The following is a 17417-nucleotide window of genomic DNA, read 5'->3' as shown; positions in this document are numbered from 1 at the left end:
CTTGACTGCTCTTAATATGTCTGTTTTCTGCTAAATGTTAACCGATGATCAAAAACTGGGCCGAATGTAATCACTTGCCAAAATGTGTTGTATGTAACACAATACCACAAAAATATTCATCTCACGCACATTGGTATTCTCCCTCACTTTCTCAAACGGATGGATGCTGAGGAATCATTCAAGAACAATTGTTGTGTCTTTCACACACACAAGTCCATGCTGTTAGTGTATGAACAGTTCAGTTTAGGACGAGATGTTACAATCCCTTGATGCATGTACTTGAGACTATGAGTGGGAGTGATAGTGCTGTCTGGGGGTTCCCGAGTGGGAGCCAAAGGGTTAAGGTTAGATGAAAAAGTAGGAAAGAACATAGGTAGATAGAAAAGTAAGAAGTAGCGTAGGGAAGGCAGAACCAAAGAGAGACGTCTGTGTGGACTGAACTCTCCCCCACCGGACCAGGCTGTACGCTCTACCTTCCCCTACTCCCTCATTCTGATGAGAGAAGAGAAGAGAAACTAACAGGAGATGAATTTAATCGTGTTGGAGTTTAACAGGTCGATTGTTGTTGCACATATTTCCAATTGTGAGTGCAAGTTAGAGCCATACTGAGGGAGGGAGTTGGGGTTTAGGGAGGGTAAAAACTTCAATGGGGTCATCAGGTGGGTACCCTCCTTCACTGGTGTTTAAATAATAGGCCTACAACACCTACAGAGGGCTCACTGGCAACACGTGTTGTCCCAGGTGTGCCCCCCTCTGCTTTTACTTGCTCGTGCCCTGCTGTTTTTTGTGGTATTTCAGGGCCCAAGTGGCGCCTCTCCTCTTGATCCATAGCCGCCAGCTTACTGGTTCAGCTGCACCAAAGAGAGCTTTGATGGCCTGATATTTGGCTTGGCCTTGAATTTTCTTTAAGAAGCCTGGTAGTTGGCTTGCCTACAAAGACTCTGCAGGTCACTTCAACTGGGTAAACCAGTGTAGACTATAATTGCCATTCTTGACTCATAGAGGAAAAATGCAAATGAATAAATAAATAAATCAACACAAATACATACCTTTACTGTTTTCATAACCCAGCACACAGGAATTTATGCTAACAGCAACAATGTGTTGAATTTTACATCACGTCATCCTCTCTTCTCCTCTTTTTAGGGGCCAGTGTGCTGCATTTGCAGAGTTGAACATGCTCCAAAGGGCGCACAGCCTCGAGACATATGGAGTTGACCCTCACCCATGCAAGGTAACGTTAGTGGAGACTGTACACTTAGGGTGCTTTCACACCTGCCTTGTTTGGTTCGGTTCAATCAAACTCAAGTTTGTTTGCCCGCTACGTGCAGAATGTTTGGGCAGGTGTGAACACAGCAATCACATCTGGATGTGCACTAAAACAACCAGACCAAGGACTTATCTGGTGTGGTTTGTTTGTGGTGAGCAGCTGTCCCAACCTCGATCTGAACCACCTACAGTCACATGACACATTGTTTGGGTTAAACATGAGCATGTTACAGTCCTGGAGGATTATTAATGTGCACCTCCTCCTGTACTGCCTTAATATGCACATTCAGCACATCCAATGCATCAACACATTGTTTTCTAGTTGGAGCCGTGCCTCGTTTTCAAACTGTATGGTTTGACTAAAATGAACAATGACAGCAATATAGTCCACGATGAGCAGCGCTAAAATCAACCTGCGTAGTTGTCCCTCCATTGTGACATTAGAAAGTGTCACATTTATCTTGCAAGTGTACTCTTCTTCAACGTTTTGTTTACTTCCTGGATTTTTCCCACATGAGAATTCTGACCAATCAAGAGCAGCTTTCTTGCACAAGGCATTTTATCTGATCCACTTGTAAATGCTGCCGTGAGAACACGAACCAACTCTAGGCAATTATGCAACTTTGTAACAAATTAGTTCCTGATGCGGACCAAAGCAAGACAACTTTAGGTCTGAAAGCACCCTTAAATCCAGTCTGGCTGTGAGGGCTGGTGCTGTTGCAGTGATGCAAATCTCTCTATTAATACTGGCACAATTTATTCCTCATGTCTCGGTAATGTACCCAAGTTGTTTTAACACTATGTTGATCAAAAAACACAAAAAAATACCTCACTGTCTTGGAGGGCCTTCACCTCATGTGTCTACCCCTGTAACAAGTTGTTTACTGTTCCTCTCTTTGTATATGCAGCATGTACTTTGCATGGAAGATATACTTAAACAAAATGCCCTGAAACTTTTTATAAAAATGTACACCATGTATTAATGGATAAAGTCACTGGGCAGTTGCAGTAAATGCTCAGGAGGATTTTATCTGTATGAAGTTAGACTTTCTGTTTTCACTGTAAAATGCATGTTTTTAATTTTAATCTGAGAGCCAGTATTGAACAAAGCATCATTTTGACATCTTATTTATTAAGAGTATAATTCATTCGCAGCCATTTCATTGAAAGGCATTAATGCTCACCACAGTTCATGTGGTTGTCCAGATGTTCAAATCCTGGCTTCAGTGGAGACCTGCCCTCTTTACCCTTTGTTTGTTTGCCCTTAATTTGCATACTAACAGGATGACTATACACATGATTAACTTTACTGACAGCAGCCTTTAGCAAACCTAAGAGGTCACCGAGAGAGGGTAATCAGGTGAGGCAGAGGTGGAGTTCACATTTGCACCTCTGGCAACATTATCTTTGTAAACAAAAGAAACCAGGTCTGAAGAGAAACCATCACCTTCAGGAATCAGTGTTCTTATTGATTGGTCCAAGAACATCATTGCTTTAGCAAATCAATGTCACTGACTCCATCTGACTGTGGTTCATTTGATACTTAATTGTACATCTTGCTTTCTGCTGTGATATTAATGCTGTTTGTACTTTTCTCTTGGTGTTTCTCTTGCACCATTGTGATAGATGAAACTGACTGAATCTGATAAAAAAAAAAGCAATATTTTACATCTCGCTCATTCTCGCCCGCTCTGTTCATCCTCTGCCCAGTCAGAGTGTGAAACAGGGACACCCTCCCATGGACAGGCGTATCAGATTATGCTGAGCAGATTAACAAGATATTTAAATTCTGTCTATTGGAGAGGATCCCCTTTATCTGCTCCGCTCTTGTCAGTGGGATGATTTTAATTTGGTTTGCTGGAAATGGCTTTTCTTGCCGGAACTGTAGCATCACGCTTATGTGAAGATGAAGAATCGGAGAAACTCTCGGGAACACAGAGGCATAGGGAGTGGTTTACAAAGGAAGTCTAAAGATGATAATCAATGATGTTGGAGAGTGACAGGAACATATTGTGTTCAGCTCTTAATCTGGAGTTGATATTGGTTTCATTTTGCCTCACTGTATCAAACCTGTATTCCCTGTGTCTATTTCAGTTACTGCAAATTAGGGGGTGAAGTTTGAAACAAACAAGTGATTTTGTGTAGGTGCCATTACCATGGAGATTACTGATCCGCGCTGTTAATCCACCTGTAGTATCATGTGCTGCCTCTCACCCTGCATCTGTGTGTGTGTGTGTGTCTGTGTGTTTGCAGGATTTCACGGGCTCCACAGCCTTTCTTGGATTCACAGCCACAGGTTTTGTGGTCTTCCAGGGAAACAAGAGGATCCACCTTCTCAAATGGTACAATTTTATCCCAAATTCTTGAATATAAACCTGTAAACATGGAAATTAGATGTGTAGACTCCATCAAATCTAACCATAACACATTCTTACATTTGGTTTAATGTAAAATGGAGCTAAATATATAAAATTTAATAGTAGCAATTTAAAACTATGGTCTTTGACTTGATAATCAGTTTCTGCACATATGATTATCATAAGTTTAAATATTTAGCTTTTGTTATTAAAAGTGAAGCTTAGTTACATAATCTCATGTTAACATTATCTTGCTTTAATTTGATGAATATCCCTCAGGATTTTGGTGTGAACATTTAGCAATTATTTGTATACTGTAACTCTTTGGTACACAATAAAGTACACTGGTAAAATAAAATGCAAACAGTTTTTAACATCTGTTGTTAACAGGCAGTGGGGGAAAAGTATTTAGATCCTTTACGTAATTAACGTCACACACTGAACGAGCCGCCTGTTAATGACGCTGTCGGCAAAGCAGTAATGATTGTGCTAAGTGGCTAATGGGCATGTAGCTACTGACATGTTTCAGATGATACGTCATGTTTGTAGTCGACCAATGAAGATGAGTTTACATATCACCTTAGGTTCGTCCTTCACCTTCTCAAAATGATCCCACACTTTGGATTTCCTGCCCAACATGTTATTAACTAGCCTGTGGAATAACCGCAGGTACCAGCCCTGGAGATTAGAGGCCGTACACACGCTGCGTCTTTAACCACCTGGAAAATGCGAGGTTGGGTGCTAGGTGCTACTCTTGTGCCGTCTTTGTGCCAGCTTTCAAGAGCATGGTGGCAGGCTGCATCTGAGGTTCCTGAACAAGCACCATATAGCCTATTTACCTGAAATCCTGAGAGCAGAGCTGATCTTCTTCCAGGAGCTGTTTAAAAGTGTGTAGGCCTATGGACAGATGTAAAGCTCTGGGTAGCCCTGCACTAACATGATCAACTTTTCCGTATTTATCAGACTGAATATTTACAGAAGAAGGGAAAGATATCTGTCGGCTGTGATTGGTTTGTAACATGACTGCTGAGCGTGGCCACTTCCTGTGTCTGTCCTTTCAAATTAAATTCCCACACGATCCAGTCATGTAGGTTTTAATTAATTTTGACAAGGTGCAGCTCCTAATAGAGTCACGTTGTTTGTGTTTTGCTTGTTTCTGCAACTAAGCAACCAATGAAATCTTGCCGACTAATGTTTGGTCAGCTATTAGGGGAAAGCCCTACTTGATGAAAACTGAAATCTGAAATTCAAATACAACACCTCAAAACTGCACATATGTAGAGTACCTGAGTAAACGTGCTTAGTTGCATCCCATCATTGTTAATAGGTGCAAATGTAAAGAAACTTAAATGGTAAAACACACTGTTGACTAAACTGTATATCAAGACCTTAAGGACACTGTTACAGCTCTGACAAATAGACAATAATAATCATACTGCTCCACCCTTAATCTTATTCCGAAGAATAAGTTTATTTTTCTCAGCAGTATTTTTATCATTTAGCCTTTAACCCTGATCCTAACATCATGGTCCTCTGCAGGGCTGACGTCAGCAAGCTGAAGTTCGAAGGGAAAACCTTTTACGTCATCGGGATTCAGAAAGAGGTGAGCGCTGCGTCCTCCTGCATGCTCTTTCTCCTCTAAAGGTTAAAAATGAAGAATAAAACATGCTGTGTAGTTTCCTCCATCGAGATGATGACCTGTGTAGTTGTATATTGTAGTCGTCATCATCATGTTGCCACGTTAGATCCCAACCTTTAACATTTGTGCAGTTCAGTACTTGTGGAAAAATGAAGACCATTACTGTGATGTAGATGCACAGTTACTGTCTGTGTTCATCTGATTCAGTTTCATGTTAGTTGACCTCTGAGTGTACTCTACATCCTCTATTCTCTTTCCTCCTTCCTTCTGTCTTTCCTTTCCCCCTTTCCTCATCAGTGTTACGGTTACATCAGATAAATGTGCGATGAAACTGTACTGTTTGTCTATGTAATCCTGTCCACCATCACACACACTGTATATGTGTGTGTCACTGTTTCAGATCTCCTTAACAGGCAGGATTCACTGTAACAGGATGGTGGGTGTGTTACGATTAACCTCCTCACTCGCATCATGTGTCGACTGTGGCCCAAATATGAGACTCCTTCATTACAGCCATGTTAGGGCACGTATAACACTGTAAACAAGTATAAATTACATGACATCTGTGACATAAACAGGAAATACTGACTTCAGACATGTTGAATTTATAACTAGTACAGGTTTCTTGCATTTGGGACACGTTTCATCTGTACACTCGATGTTTGTCGTCCAGTCGAGAGCTGTGGTAGATTCTGTGCCTCATAAATGTGCATACCGCCTTCATTCTGTAAGAACTGCAGCTGATTGTGTCTAATGTTGCTGTCTAACATTCACATTAAAAGGTAGCTTTGATATTTTTCAACTTGGACCTTTTTGGCCTTGTTTGTGTCTAAGTGTCTAATGGCAATAACAGTTTTTGGAACTGGTCCAGTATTGAGCGAGACAGATGCAGCCACAAGTGGTGAAACAGGCTGCAATATTACGACTCGGGGCATGTTCACACCCTCAATTTACGTCCACGAAAAGTGTTTATTTTTGCTGACAGGCTCAGACTTTTTTTAAACGTGTCTGAAACACATTAGGAAAGGATCCCTACAGAGATTAACGTTTTTGTTAAATATTAAGATCCTTTTTGTTTAACCAGAATGGCAAAACCCACCAGACTCCATTTAAGTAGAGTAATTTTAGCGTGTACGGAGACAGCATATGTTCACAACCAAATTGACCCTTCGCTGAGTCCCGCCCCTGGACGCAGACTGGCCAATCATAACGTTGCATTGGGCCGGACCAGGGTCCGACAACAACACAGCTGTGCTCCATTGACCCTAATGCAGTTGTTTCAGATTTCCTTCATTTTCAAAAGGAAGGAGATATATGTTTCTTCCCAGTTCCAAAACCAAAATCAAACCCTGAAAAGTGTAGGGTTAGCTAGCTAGCTAGCTACCGAAGATATAGCCTACTGAATATACAACACAAACACAGGTCATCTGCACACACTGCGATGACACACAGCTGGTTCAGTATCAGCAAAGTTTCCCTTCATATTCATTGTCTTCTGGTTCACTTTTACACTGTGATCTGTAGCCTATAGTTCGGCTTTAGCTTCTAACCAGCTTTGTCTTTTTAACCTGTTGTTGCTGCTGAGTCAGTTTGACATCCTGGATATATCCTTCAAACACAGACTGTAGACCCCTCTGTCTGCTTCTCTCTGGAATCACTCTTTCATTTTTACAAAAATATGATAATGTTTCTTCAGGGAGTGCAGTTAGTTACAGTGTGGACTCCATGCTTACTGTGACAGCTTGTCGAACCATCACAAACCAAACCAAAGCTGGCGATAGTTGGAACAGCAGAAAGATAAACCATGACGGCCAATTTTAAAAATTGCTGTTCCCATCAGTCACCTAGAGTAGAGATGAATAGATCTGCACACCTTCATTAGAAGTATTTTAATGCTCTGTCATGTTTCGAGCCAGCAGCTCTTCCTTGGACTTACTGTCTGAGCTATTTGGTGTGTGGCTCTATGTGCTTCTCCTCTGCCAGATATTTCTTTGATCCAGCACCCACTGCATATGACACTGGGATGTGTGTGTCTTTGTCATACCTTTTCTTTACCCGTTAGTCACTTAGGCACAAAAACATGGGAAAATAAGGTCCAGGTTGAAAAGACGTCACCCTCAACCCGTTTTGATTCAGTCTGTGCTGCGTTAAGAATACTTAAAAATGGTCATAACTGTAGTTATTAAAGCCAGGTTGCTCTTTAATCCACCAATCAGCCGATCAATCAGCCAATCAGTCTCATAACTATCCTCTTCATTACAGAAGCTTAAACCATCTCTCTCATCTCTGCTTAACTTTGTCGATATGTCTGTCTGTTTGGCGACTCATGAATGGCTGAAGATGCAGTTTTATCTTTGTGTTTCTGTCTCTTCTCTCTGTGTGTAAACATAGTCATCACTGGTGAGTAAATACAAGTAGTCGTAGTGTCACAAAACATTGCTGTACTTAGATCCTCAATTTGATGCCTCTCCTTATACAGTCCTGCCCTCACCTCACTTTATGATTGGAAGAACCTTTTTCATCTTTTTGTTTGTCATTTTGATTTATATCACTTTTGTACAAACATGTTCATTCAGTTTATTTTTATTTTATTTTTTAAGTTTTAGCTCATGTGCAAACAGTTATTTTGAGTCTTTGTCAATAAATAATCTGCTGTATGGTTGAAATTTTACTTAGCATCTCTGTCCACAGCCACATTATCAGAACAAGCTTCATCGCTCCATCATCAGTAAACTATAGACTATGCTATTCTGATGCATAATCTATATCTCTGTCCATTTAATGTCAGACACTGTGTTCGGAAACCTGTTGATTTCTTCATTTTGACTGTCTTTATGTGTGGGTGTGTGTGAGAGTGTGTATATTGTATACTTTTACATTTTTCACTGTATTTTATCAGAATTTGAATTTGTGTATTGATGTGTAGTCTTCCACCATGTGACAGGTCACTGCATGTTTCACTCTTTGCCCTCACCTCTGTTATTTAACCTGAAACACATTAACTTAAGCGTCCCACTTTGAGCTAACGGCAACTTTTCACGGCTTTATAACTGTAACGCTTGCCTGACATGCAGTTTATCTACTGTATCATTGTTCTAAGCCCCCATTTCTTTAGTTACCCGTTTTGAAAAATAAAGTTAATAGTTTATTTATCATTACACCAGGGGATAGCTATTTTCATTAAAGCTCCAATGTGTAAGATTTAGGGGGATTTTGTGGCATCTAGCGATGAGGATTGCAAATTGCGACCAGCTGAAACTTCTACTGGTAAAGATTTCTTCAGTGTTTATTGTTCAGGAGATTTTTTCCGGGAGCCAAATTATCCGCAGGGGACTGCACCCCTTAAAAACAAACAGACCCAGTGATTTAAACCGGTAAAAACACTCAAAAAAATTAAGTTTCACGCTGTGAAGATCAGTCTGTTTCTGATGCTTCTCGGCACAGAGAGGTTGCTAACTATGGTGGCTGATGCGAGATTGCTAATGGCCCTACCTAGAGCCAATGTTTGGTTTGTCTGTTCTGGGCTACCGTATAAACATGGTGGTGCAACATGGTGGACTCTGTGGATGCGGACCTGCTTCCTATGTAGATATAAACAGCTCAGTCTAAGCCTTAGGGTGCTTTCAGACCTAGAGTTGTCTTGCTTTGGTCCGAATCAGGGACTAATTTTGTTACAATTCCCTAGAGTTGGTTCGTGTTGTCACGGCAGCATTTACAAGCAGACCAGATCAAATGCCTTGCGTGTGAAAGCTGCTCTTGATTGGTCAGAATTTCCATGCGGCAAAAACCTAGGAATTAAACAAAACATTGAAGAAGAGTACACTTGCAAGATAAATGTGACACTTTCTAATGTCACAATGGAGGGACAACTACGGAAGGGTGATTTTAGCGCTGGTCATCATGGACTATATTGCTGTCATTGTTCATTTTAGTCAAACCATACAGTTTGAAAACGAGGCGCGGCTCCAGAAAACAATGTTTTGATGCATTGGATGTGCTGAATGTGCATATTAAGGCAGTACAGGAGGAGGTGCACATTAATAATCCTCCAGGACTGTAACATGCTCATGTTTAACCCAAACAATGTGTCATGTGACTGCAGTTGGTTCGGATCCAGGTTGGAACACGTTCTCACCACAAACGAACTGCACCAGAGTTTGTTTGTAACCAGACTGAGACCACCTCTTCAAGAAGGTCTCGGTCCGGTTGTTTTGGTGCACACCCGAGTGTGACTGCTGTGTTCACACCTGCCCAAACGAACTGCACTTAGGGGGGAAAAACATACTTGAGTTCAACTGAACTGAACCAAACAGGGCAGGTGTGAAACCACCCTTAGAGAATCGCTGTGCTTTCCATACCTAGAGTATTACTACTAGAATTTACGGTAACGATACAACAGCGATTCTTATTTGCAGGTTATTAACCTATATGATAAAGAGAAGATACTTGTTATGTTTATTATATTCTATTTCTGACAGTATGTTCCCCTAAATCCAACACACTGGACCTTTAATGCAGTTGGTACTCTGTAATACAATGGTACAAGTAGTTGAGGAGCAATTCAATTAGCATCATAAAATTTTATGTCAGGCTTTAAAAGCACATCAGCCAAAGTGGGACCATAGACAATTTGTTAATGACATGCAGTCCTGGTACTCTAACACACCTACACACATACACACACAGACACACACACACACACACATGGCCGCTGCAGCACATGTGTGTAAATCACAGCTACATACCTGATATAACTGATGTGTGACACTGAGGGGGTTGAGCAATATGGCTGACTAAGCGGCTTTAGGAAAATGAACAAACTGGATCAGAGCACTCCCATGTCATTGATCTCAGTGTTTCCTCTCTCCCTCCATCACCCTCCACCCCTGTTGTTGGGCGACATCGATCTGGTATCTCATATTACCAGACACACAGGACTGAAAAGTAGACATTTACAGGAATATATCCCTCCTCCTAGTCCATAAAAAACCATGTTCTGCAAACTACAAGCCCTTTTACTGCTGAACACCGTGGCCAAATCACTATATCTGTCTTACATCTTGCTAAGCTTTTGGCTTCGGGTCTGTGGGTCAGCATTTTGCACAGCTCCCTCTCACCATGTTCAGCACTTCTCTTGTCCTGATTCACACATCTTTTGGTAATCTTATTTCTCATCCTCGCTGTCTCTCTCTCTCTGTCTCTGTCTGCCTGTGTGTTTATTTCTGTGCAGAAGAAACTGGTGTTGACATTTCACACCTCGACCCCTGCTGCGTGTAAACACTTATGGAAGTGTGGAGTGGAGAACCAGGCCTTTTACAAGTGCGTCTACACACACACATACACACAAAGCCAGGATATATATATTGAGCTGCTCTTGAACTCAGACACACCTGATACTGTAAGGCATTATTCCATTACAAAATGTCCCTTTTTGGGACATTGTGGGACATATTTGTCGATAAAAAACCAAGATACTTAACATAGAATTATAATATATTATAAATACTCAACTGAGATGGCACTGATCTTTTTGGTAACTGATGCTGCAGAATATATTTAAATGTAATCCATTTTAAATTATACCTCTGTCATTTTCCTTTGTCCCCTTTTCTGTTCGGTGCTCACAGGTAGCTAAAATTTACTTTCATTTAAGTTTCACTTTGATATTTAGCAGATTATGACTCTTTCATAATGATTCTCCTGCCTCTCTGTGGCTCTGCTACAATATGCTGCTGCCCTTCACTGAGGGAGCAGCTGATCGCTCCAAGGCTGTCGCTCTGAATTCACACAGACTTTTGACACTGCCAGCGTGTCAGAAATGGAAACAGGCTCCGGGTAAAGGCGAAAGTGAGAGAATGGAGACCAAACTTTGTCTGGGGTCATGGTTGCGACAAGGTTGCGAGCAAACAAAATAAATGAGCTTGTTGCCTCGGTCAGGGTTCAGAGGGAATTTCAGCCAACAGTTTACTGCACTTGATAGTCATATAACAGCAGAGGAGGCTGTCAGACCTGTGATCACACTCCTTGAGTACGTAGTTACATAAAATATCCCAACAGTTTTATAAGACTTAAACTGTCCCTCCTCCTCCTTCCCTCTCCTCTGACAACCTTATGCCAGCTAATGCCTGTGTCCAAGGACACGAATGAACTTTCAGCCTCAATCTTTAAGCCAACTGGATGGATGGATGGATGGATGGATGGATGGATGGATGGATAGATAGATAGATAGATAGATAGAAGTGCAGCATCTCTAATTTTAGGCAGGACATTATGTCTCGAAGCCACTGGCCAGATGTGGGCGGGGCAGATGGCACGTCTGGCCAAGAGCAGAGCAAAAGTCACCATACGGTGCTCTGCAAGTGTAAGGTGGGGGTCGTCTCAACCAGCAACGCCAAACAAGGCAACAGTAGGGTCTTGTTATAGATTTTTTTAAGGCTTTTAGACAGGGTATGGAAGATATCTTTCCAAAAATGTTGTAAGTGAGGGCTAAGCCGCTATATATGGATCAGACTGGCATCGCTGTTTTTGCATTTGTCACAGATGGGGGTTGTATCAGGGTAGATACTAGATAGTTTAACCTTAGACATGTGGGCACTATGGACCACCTTAAACTGCAATAAGCAATGTCTTGTGCAAAGTGAGGATTTATGTATTGTTGAAGGAACAGAGAGCCATTGGTCTTCAGATATAGGTTCCCAGGCTGCCTAATCCTGTCTAGAGGTGAACATGTCAGCACAGATGTTTCTAAATAATTTAGACAATGCATCTATAGACAGTAGACTAAAGAAAAGACACATGGCAGTTGGTTTGGTATCAGGTTCTGTAGGAAAACAAGGTATGTTTGAACAGACAAATCTGTCTGACCTGGAGATATCAGAAAAAATGTGTCTTAGTTAAGGCACACTTTGCGGATAGTTAATCAAAGAGACAAAGCAGCCATCTTCAAACATGTCTTTGAACATTTAAAGAGATGATTAGAAGGGACTAGGCCCGAAGGGAGACGTCTCTGTGGCCACATGACTTCCTAAACTGGGCCCATTGCCAATGATTTTGACTGTTTTTGTTTGATTGTTATTTGAACAAAACATGACATTTGATGGCATCACCTTGACCTCTCGGAAGCTGTAGACACTGGAAGACACCTTTCAAGTTAACTAATTAATCCATTACTTGGAAAAATAATCTGCAGACTGATAGATAATGATAATCATCTTCAGTTGCAGCCCAACCACCAAGGACGAGAAGTCTCTGAAGTGTAAAATCTGAACATCTGAAATTCCATAAGGACAGCAGGCCAAGTCCATCTGCTGCAAGACTGTGTGTTACAAATAAAAGCTCGAGAGCAGTGTGGACCTTATGGTGAGATTGTTTGGTCAACAAACACATCTCATTTTCAGGGACTGTAAGACTGCAGGAAATCCTGTCTGTGGACAAAACAATTCCCACAAAGACTAACAGATGTATTTTTTATTCATTTACTATGTTTTAGTTATTTTTAAATATATTTTGGGGGCTTTTTGCCTTTATTTGATAGGACAGCTATAGCTGAAAGGGGGATAGAGAGAGGGGATGACATGCAGCAAAGTGCCATTGATTGGAATTGAACACACTGCCACTGCGGTAGGGACACAGCCTTTGTGCATGGGATGCCTGCTCTACCAGGTCGGCTAGTGAGCGCCCCCTATACTTTAGTTTTGAAATATATGATTTTTCATTGAATGCTGTTATGGTGAGCCAGTTTTCCCACAAATCTTGTGTCATCTTTTTTAAAGGGACACGCTAAAATCACAAATACATATTTTTCCTTTTACCTGTAGTGCTATTTAGCAATCTACACTGTTTTGGTGTGAGTTGCCAAGTGTTGGAGATATCAGCCGTGGAGATGTCTGCCTTCACCCAAATATAATGGAACTAGATGGCACTCAGCGTGTGGTGCTCAAAGCAGAGCGCTTCCAGAAATCATGACCCAGTTAGTCAAGATAATCCACAGACCTTGTTCTGAGTAGTGTCAAAAAGGAACTATTTTAATTTCACACACCAACCCACACCTACTGCTAGCTCACCCAGCACCACTGAGCTAGCTAATAATACAGCTCTGCCACAGAGGACACCATCAATTTTAACATCTTGCACAAGCCTCTTGTTTATGAGCATTGTGCAGTGATACAGTTGAAAGTTGTAGTTCCTTGGAAAGAAAATAGTTCCTATGTGAAACTGCTCACAACAAGGTCTATGGATTATCTTGAGTAACCAGGGCATGATTTCAGGAAAGAGACATTGCTGTTGAGTCTTTCAGACATATTTTTTGGTGCTTTGAGCACCACAAGCTGAGTGCCATCTAGTTCCTTTATAGTGGAGAGAAGGCAGACATCTCTACAGCTGATATCTCCAACACTCGACAATGGCCTCAACAGATCTTCATGGGCCAATCGTGTTAGCGAAGTTACTGTTAACATGAAGTGGCATTAAGGCTTAACAGCATTTTTAAATTGCAGCAGACCATCTCAAGTATCACTAGGCTGACAATTTTATTTGAAAACATGAAGCTCTTACACATCTTTCACAAATCCAGCCAAATACATCTAAAATATTAACATTAGGCTAATTAAAAACTTGCCAACATTAGCATGACTTTTGTTTTGTGATAGCTGGTGTGGCTCAGTGTGTTTATTTAACCTTAAACAGTAGGCTTGTACTGTTAACGATCAAGGTGGGTCATTTCATCGACTGTAACTCATTTTTTAATCACAAAAAAATGTCTTATATTAAATACTCAGTGTCTTTATTGAGTCAAGAGCAGTCACGAGAAAATGGCGGCTCGACCCCAAGTCTGAAAATGTGGAAAAGACGTGTATGTCATGACGTCAGACGCAAAGTCAGACATGAAACCTAAGCGAAACCTAACTGATGCACTTAACCTGGACTGAGAATAGCAAGTTAAAAGAGCAGTCTGTAATTTCAAATTGATATAATCCACAAAAGTACTCTGCCACCCCTGAAGCACAAAACTGGATGAGATTCATACAAAATATTACATTACTTCAACTACTACTCAAATACACCTTTTAGAGTGCACACCAAAACAATCTGGACTGATAAATAGCACTCCAGGTAAGAGGGAAAATATGTATTTTTGATTTGGAGTCCCTTTAAATTACACAACGTGTAAAATCATTTCTAAAAAGAAAGCACAGTCATAAAGTTATAAAAGCATTTTTATAACAGCCCTCGCCTGTATAGCCCTGGATATTGTCTGTTGTCTGGATATTCTTAATGACAGCAGCTCATGTGTCTCTGAGAGGCGGACAGAGAGGGAGTGGATGTCATCTCGGATGCCGGACAAGCATCAGAGCAGCTTAATCAAATCGGAGTGAATTGAGTTTGTAAATGGCAGTCAAGCAGAGCTTTGTGTGTCCCACACACACTATGCAGAGCAGAGGTGTGTGTGTCTGTACGCCAGCGGCACCATCTCTGCTGCACGATAAATGAACCAAACAAAAAGGTTTGACCTACGTCTTGTTTTAAAAATAATAACCCTTGAAACACCTTCCTTTTCTGTTACTAAGAGGCTAGTCTGTACACAGGGTTAACGTCACAGTCATAAACAAAAACCCATGAAACTGTTGTTTACAAGAATGAGTTTTTTGTGCATGAGGTGCTTTGTCATAATGAAGTTCTTTGTCTGCATCTCTTTTTGTTTCCTCCTCCCTCTCTGACAGGTGTGCAAAGTCAAGTCAGATAAAGACAGTTTCCAGCAGTAACATCTTCTTCAAAGGCAGCAGGTTCAAATACAGGTAAGACGGTATTCAAGTCAGTTTTCAGAAAAGGAGGAACACTTTTACAGGTAATGCAGTGACAGACAGAATTTTGACTGCAAAAGATGCGTAATGTGTGCTCAAGGAAAGTGAGCGAGATCTATATGTGCGACGAGAGTTGGAAACGAAAAAACGGGGAGCCACAGGAGAGAAGGTTATATGTGAATTAAGTGAGAGATATAAGGATACAGAATCAGATTCAACCACTTGAGAGATTTTATACATGCAAATTCATCTACGGTTCATCATCAGGTCATCACTCAACTGCTCCATCATTCTACTTTGCAATTATACTTAACCTTTTACTGTAGATACATTGCGAGTTTGAGGAAAACCAACTACAGTGACCATCCTCTGACCTGAGACATTCGAATACCACACATACTGATTTATCTTCAGCCCATTAACATGCCTCTCCTTCTTGTACATCAGCACCTACATCCAGCTTGGCGCTAGTTTCTGTGATTTTCTGACCCTAATATGACAAAATCTCTATATAAGTCTGGAATTGAAGCCATGTTAGCTCCAATTCTCCTCTCGGACAAAGCTCTTTATCGGGCTTACACTTCAGTCCGCTCCATTTCATCAGCTAGCTAAAGCAGTTTAGCTCAAGGGCTCAGTGATGAGTAATAGCATATGGTGGAGTTTGCTTTGAAATAAGCGAATTGGTCACTTGTGCAAATGCAAAGAGGAAAGACATTTGTGGTCCACAAATAGAGGCAGCTTTCTCAAAGCAGAACAGATCAGATCCGTATTGAGCCAGGCCGATTACGGCTCCTCGTAAAGCTTTTTCCAGCATAGACCCACGTTTGTCAGCACACAGTATTGATGTGACTCTCATCTTGTACTATCAAGTGGATGTCTACCACCCCAGCTGTTTCATCTCACCCTCTAATTTACAACCCAACCATCAATCTGAGCAACAATAGACTAATGGGTGGGATGGTGGAGCCTGCTGGCTTGAAACAGGGCAGTCAGAGTCCAGAAACTCCAGTCACCCAACAATCAGACTAATGGAGCTACTGACCCTGCTGGCAGGAAGCTGCCAGCTCAGCAGCACAGAAACACCATTGATTGTGAGCAACAACTGCACAAGACAGATGAAATTTATTTTCTGGTGTAGTTCTTTCAGTCAGACTCGCTTGTCTCCAGCTTGATGCAGACACAAAGACAAACATCATGCTGATTTCAGCAGCTTTTCATTGGCATCCTATCTTAATTTGAGTCCTCAAGGAGGACCTATTACCCTCATTTTCAGGTTCATACTTGTATTTTGGATTTCTACTAGAACATGTTAACATGCTTAAATGGTCAGAAAACACCTAATTGTCCTCATATTGTCTGTGCGGTGACACCTATATTCACCCTCTGTCCAAAATACTCTTGTTTTAGCTCCTGTCTCTTTAAGCCCCCCTCCCAAAACAGCCCAGTCTGCTCTGATTGGTCTGCGTTTCTGGGTCCACTGTATCTCTGCATCTCTACACTGTAATTACAGCCAATAGGTGGGTTTCCATCCACCTATTTTTATTCGCATTTTCAACAATTGAAAAAAGAAATTTGAATGGAAACGCCAGAAATTCGAAAAAGGGCCGAAATATCGCAAAAAAGTTTTTACACTTGGAGGGGGTGGAAAAGTCAGCGTGTCGATATTAGGAAAATGCGACTTTTGGCAATGGAAACAGATTTAGCGAATAAACAATGACGTAGGCTACCGAATCCTACTTCTACTTCACACGCACACCTGTGTGAACTTAGAGAGAGGGAATTACTCCAGTGTCAGGTGAGTGTAGGCTATTTCACAGCTTACCTGAATAGACTGGATGTGTTGAATACCGCTGCATCATGTGCGCTGCCTGGTGTACCAACACAGACATCACGGCATTATGTAGGCTACGCTGACAACGCTGATATGAGTGTGATGAGAGCACTCGCAATAGCCAAGAAGTTCCCAAGGAATCTCTCCATCTCGTCGTAGTCATGGATGTGCCGGTAATTGTTTACATCAGTTGTGGACATGAGACGCTCTCAATGACGTCATCTCACGGCGCCCTCTTCTTCTACGGGTGTTCTTTTGCATTTTATTTTTCATGAGAAGCGCCACCTTCTGCTCGACCTGTTGACTCCCAATACTCGCAAGACAATAATGAATGGAAACGTGCATAAATTCGCATTTTCTTTTGCGCATTTTCACAAAATATGCTTAAAATTTGCGATACATTTGGATGGAAACCCAGCTAATGACTATAACAGAGGATACTGGCAATTTCGGAAAAGAAAACAATAAATGCTTCCAAACACAACCAGACATGTTCCAGCAGGAATATGATCTGAAATCAT

General features: G+C 41.4%; 1 protein-coding gene across 5 annotated transcripts in view; it reads left to right on the top strand.

Moving 5' to 3' along the window:
- frmd3 (FERM domain containing 3) overlaps positions 1-17417 on the top strand; it is an 89781-nt gene that overhangs the window by 50721 nt on the left and 21643 nt on the right. For 3 of the 5 annotated variants that reach the window (XM_078170677.1, XM_078170676.1, XM_078170678.1), the window contains 6 exons: positions 1147-1234; positions 3523-3611; positions 5166-5229; positions 5666-5701; positions 10496-10584; positions 14985-15059. In XM_078170677.1, coding sequence (XP_078026803.1) covers positions 1147-1234; positions 3523-3611; positions 5166-5229; positions 5666-5701; positions 10496-10584; positions 14985-15059 — 441 coding nt within the window. The remainder of the gene's footprint in view (positions 1-1146; positions 1235-3522; positions 3612-5165; positions 5230-5665; positions 5702-10495; positions 10585-14984; positions 15060-17417) is intronic. The other 2 variants (XM_033611254.2, XM_033611264.2) reach the window with 1 other exon arrangement.

This window comes from Epinephelus lanceolatus, chromosome 9, assembly GCF_041903045.1.
Source record: "Epinephelus lanceolatus isolate andai-2023 chromosome 9, ASM4190304v1, whole genome shotgun sequence".
NCBI classification, from domain to species: domain Eukaryota; kingdom Metazoa; phylum Chordata; class Actinopteri; order Perciformes; family Serranidae; genus Epinephelus; species Epinephelus lanceolatus.
This window is presented reverse-complemented; position numbering and strand designations above follow the sequence as displayed.